General features: G+C 42.6%; 1 protein-coding gene across 1 annotated transcript; it reads right to left on the reverse strand.

Annotated features, from left to right (window-relative positions):
• Positions 1-398: 398 nt before the first annotated feature.
• On the reverse strand, positions 399-2,917 carry LOC127533274 (C-type mannose receptor 2-like). The gene is made up of 4 exons (XM_051945897.1): positions 2,417-2,917; positions 864-1,226; positions 654-742; positions 399-494 (listed from the first exon to the last, which is right to left on the reverse strand). The coding sequence occupies exons 1-4, from the start codon at positions 2,712-2,714 to the stop codon at positions 399-401; spliced, it is 846 nt and encodes a 281-aa protein (XP_051801857.1). The 5' UTR covers positions 2,715-2,917.
• Between the last annotated feature and the right edge of the window lie 1,718 nt (positions 2,918-4,635).

The following is a 4,635-nucleotide window of genomic DNA, read 5'->3' on the forward strand; positions in this document are numbered from 1 at the left end:
CCAGGGGGACCCAGCCGTAAAAGAAAGCTTCACGAGTCCTACGCAACTTTCTGGAGGGGGGCGTTTCTTCGTAAATGTTAAGAGGGGGGAGGTTAGAGGGGGAGAGGGAGAGGTTGTATGTGCGCATGCGCATGCTACGTTCAAAGTCGTAGGAAATTAAATCTCCTCTAATGCCTTTAAAGTTGTCACTGTGTAAGTGTTGCTAATTAAATCACACTAACACACACAAACCAGTAGCTAACAAGAGTTCACAATAACTAAAGCTGCCGGCCTACATCGAATGTCACACTCTCTTCTTAAAGGCAGTCATATTGGAGATTCAAACACAAGGGGTGCTGCTGCACTTTAGTCAACACACATGTATTTAAAGAGCTCAGCTGACACACAGGTGAGGTTATTTAGAGATCCTCTTTGTGCCAGACTTCCCCATCAGGCTGCTCTCTCCACTTCAGGGTGACTCCACTCACTCCTTCCTCCTCCAGTCTGTCCTGGAGCTGAGAGACACACATGGCAGCCATTGTCAAACATCCACTCATACTGAAATCTGTGGCATTTGTTGGAGGCTAGCTCACATTTGCTCTGTGATCACTGCTCCCAGAATGGTGGGAAGGTAAAATGTGTGGGATGTCTGAGGATGGAGTTTGGAGACTTGCCTTTTTCAGGAGCGCCGCTTTCACAGCAGGGTCGTTCAGATCCACACAGGAGTCGTCCAGTTTGATCCTCAGCTTCACCACCCGCTTCACTTTTATTAGAAAGACACAGACAGACAGAAGTGGAAAAATTAAACATGCTTGGAATGGCTTCTGTGATATCAAACATGTGAATGTAAATAAATGAGCAGTGAGGAGCAGTAAAGCACTCACCGGCTGGGGTGTTGCAGACAAATGGTAACCTTCTTTCACAGAGCAAAAAGCTCCATTTTCCTGATCTGCTCAGAGATGAAGCACCACAAAAGACTTTATCTGAGCCGAATGGGTCTACATCATCATCGAAGTGGCGGAAGACGAAGCTGCTCCACTCAGACCAGTTAAAAACAGGATCTCTGAATAAGCCAATCCATGCAGCATTCACCCGGTGGTTGGCTCTTGAGTCGAAGACGTTGTCGTATTCTGCTTCGTTCCTCACAGTGGCCAGGTCTATGTAGTTGTCTCTGCAGTACTTCTGAGAATAGGACCAAGTCCCGTGATGGCTAACCACAGAAACAAATTCAGGATTCTGTTGGGTTCCTGCAATTTGAAGGAGAAGATGAGCTCACATATTGAATTAAAAAAGTGTTGTTTTTTTTTTAAAGACAGAAGTGAGTACACCCATGTGCAAAATCACTTCATGACACATGATTCAACTTTGTATCAACGCTCAGTGAATATTGTTTCTAAGTTATATTGAAAATACAAGCCCCAAGCCAGAGCATCTCTGGTTTTCAACCAACAAAAACAGCACGTCACCCCACTGTTCAGATCACTTCACAAATTAAATATTCTGACACTGGCATTCAGAACTACAATGACAACAGCTCTCTAATCCCTGAATTCTCTCATTCAGGTCTACACTCCGTCCTGCTCACTACGGTCAGACAACAAAAGGCGCCTGATCCAGCCACCCCAACAGGGCCTGTCGAGAGCTACACTCCTCTCCTCTGTGGTTTGCAGTGGTGGAACCATTTTTTCTTCAAGAACAGATTAAAAACCCAGCTCTTCCCTCAACTCCTTTACACTTGACAGACTGCAAAAAAATAGTAATACTAATAATAATAATAAAAAAACACTGCCAATGCACTGCCTAGAGGCACCACGGTCCTATTGTCACACTTTAACTTTTTTTTCATGGCTCTTATCCAGGTTGTTTTCTCCTGGCTAGATCCTTGCTTGTGTTGCATCTATTGTCAGATGTATGGATGAAAGTGTCTGCTGAATGAAATTGTACAGTTGTAGAACTGAAGGAGTGAGTCATCAAAATCAGAAGTGGACAGATTAGTATTCAAAAAATAAAATTAAAAAATAGAATGCTGAATCATGTGAGGGGCTGCACAGTGGCTTGGTGTTTAGCACAGGATCTTTCTGCATGGAGTTTGCATGTTCTCCCTGTGCATGCGTGGGTTTTCTCCGGGCACTTCGGCTTCCTCCCGCATTCAAAAACATGCTGAGGTTAATTGATTATTCTAAATTGCATGTAGGTGTGAATGTGAGTGTGATTGTGTGTCTGTATATGTAGCCCTGTGACGGACTGGCGACCTGTCCAGGGTGTCTCCTGCCTTCATCCTAAATCAGCTGGGATAGACTCCAGCCCCTCCACAACCCTAATGAGGATTAAGTGGTGTATAGAGAATAGATGGATGGATCATATGACGTTTACATGATATTGAAAAGGAGTGTACTAACTTTTTTTTAATCCTGTATATGATTATATATATCCTTACCTTTGTAACACACCATCGGGAGGAAAATGTCACAGCGAAGAGATTCCCATGGTCCAGTGGGGCTAGTGGCCACACACATTTCACTTGTGAGATAATTGGGTTCACCATCTGCCCAAAACCTGTACTCAGCCCTGCTGCCATCTGACCATCTCCAGTTGACTTCAGCAAACGCACCAATCCACACCTCAGAGTTGTAGCCAGTGGAGGAAAGTGTGTCGATAAGTCGGTTCATTTCGGTCGTGTTGCCTATACGTGGCCAGGTCTGTGAATCTCTCTCTGCAGTAGGCCTGAGCTTCATACCAAGTCAAAGGTTGGTTCACAACGTAGTACTGACGGAGAGGGCAGGAGGGGAGGATGAACCACCCTGTGAGAAACACAAGACACCAGAACTTTAGAAAATACAAGGCGGCCCCAACTGACAAACCTTTTCTTCAGCATTTAAATGAATTATCACAAACAGCACATCAAGAAAGAATTCACTGACCTGAGAGACACAAGAGAGCCAGCAAGACGCTCTCCATCCCGATGCTGCTCTGTGGCCAGTAAAAGGAGACTCTTCCTTATCATGAAAAATCAGTGGAAAGTTTCCTCCTGATTTGTTTCTCTGAGGAAGGTCACTGGTTTATTGGTCTCTTCATGCAAAAAGTGTTGCAGTGGATTAGTGGATGTAAATGTCTGATGGAACACATCATTCAAGGAGCTGTACGCTGAAACCTTTTATTCTACAACAAACGTTCGGGGACAAGAAATATTCTCCAGTTAGCTCCAGTGTAAAAAAAAAGATTAAAGATTAATCCTTAGGACTTTTATTTTTCTCCAAATGAAAATGGAACGGACCACTACAGCGGACATCTTGCATCATTGTTATATTTTGCTCATCAGGGCTGTATGTCTGCTCCACTATAGTATTGTACCACACTATACAGACTGGGTAAACCTCTGTATTTATTTTGTAGCTGATGAGATTTTCTTGGTCAAAGGTCACAGTGACATGCTTGAACTAGTTTTAGTGATATTATACCCCAAATCCACACACAAGACCCTTCAATTGATTCCTCTAAAGTCTTCTCTAGATTTATTATTATTATTACTACATGGATGTAAAGTGGTTGGTGGAGGGCAGGCAGTAATTCAAGCTGTAAGATGTTACAGTTTTGACTACAGTTTTTCTCGATTGCTAAGACACATTCCTGGAAAGCTGCTCTCCTTTTCCCTAAACTGTGAACACAAAACCCAATTTCAATCTACATTCACAAAACCTCTGACTCTTCTTGCAAAACCATACTTTGACCCCAAAACAGTTCAATCTGTGCTCAAAACTGAACTTTGCTGTCAAATCATGCCTCAAGTCAATCTAAATTACATACTCTGAGCAGTCACTAAACACTACATAGAAAAAAGGAAAACACAATGCTCAGGACATGAAGCGGTAGAAATAAATGTTTATTTAGGCTAAATGCATGTTGCAAAACTAAATACCTGGGCATTTGTAACACTTGTACATAGAAAAAAGAATTAGCAAAAAAACATAAATCCTGTGCATTTACATGTAGCACTTGTACGTAAAAATAAAGCACAAAAATATACAAATGAAGTCCAAAGAAAAGAAGTGCATTACTCTGCCACAGCATCATTTCTCCGTACTGGGTCAGGCCACAGGACTTCATCTACATCACAGGACACGTTTTCTCTGGCCAGGCAACGGAGGAAAAAACCCCTGGCATGCCGTATCCATGCTCCTCTTCTTAGATTTCTATCCATTGTAGTGCCTCACAACCAGTGCTCTGGCTTATATGTACCCTCACATCATGAGCCACAAGTGTGATCAATTTTGAGTTGTTGTGTTCAACTGGTGACGCCTGAGCTTTAACTGTGTTTGACTTTTGCCACCTGTGCTCACTATTTTGCAACACAGGTGCATCACAATGACAATGTGTTGACAAGATGTGTCCAAACAGGTGGAAAGGGCTTATGGTTTAGCCAAAAGTGTGACTGATTCAATAAGTGGGTTCAGGCAACTGAGAATTTGGTTCAGACAATAGAGTTTAGTGTTTTAGCAATTGAGAAAAACTGTAATTTAACATTATTGATGTAACAAAGAAGAGCATCTATGACAGGATAATTCTTATATAACATGTAGCTACACTTGTCGTCAAGGACTGTGTGTGTGGTGACCTCTGAAAATGTAAACCTCCTTGAATGATGTGTTCCATCAGACA

Source organism: Acanthochromis polyacanthus, chromosome 3, assembly GCF_021347895.1.
Source record: "Acanthochromis polyacanthus isolate Apoly-LR-REF ecotype Palm Island chromosome 3, KAUST_Apoly_ChrSc, whole genome shotgun sequence".
NCBI classification, from domain to species: Eukaryota; Metazoa; Chordata; class Actinopteri; family Pomacentridae; genus Acanthochromis; species Acanthochromis polyacanthus.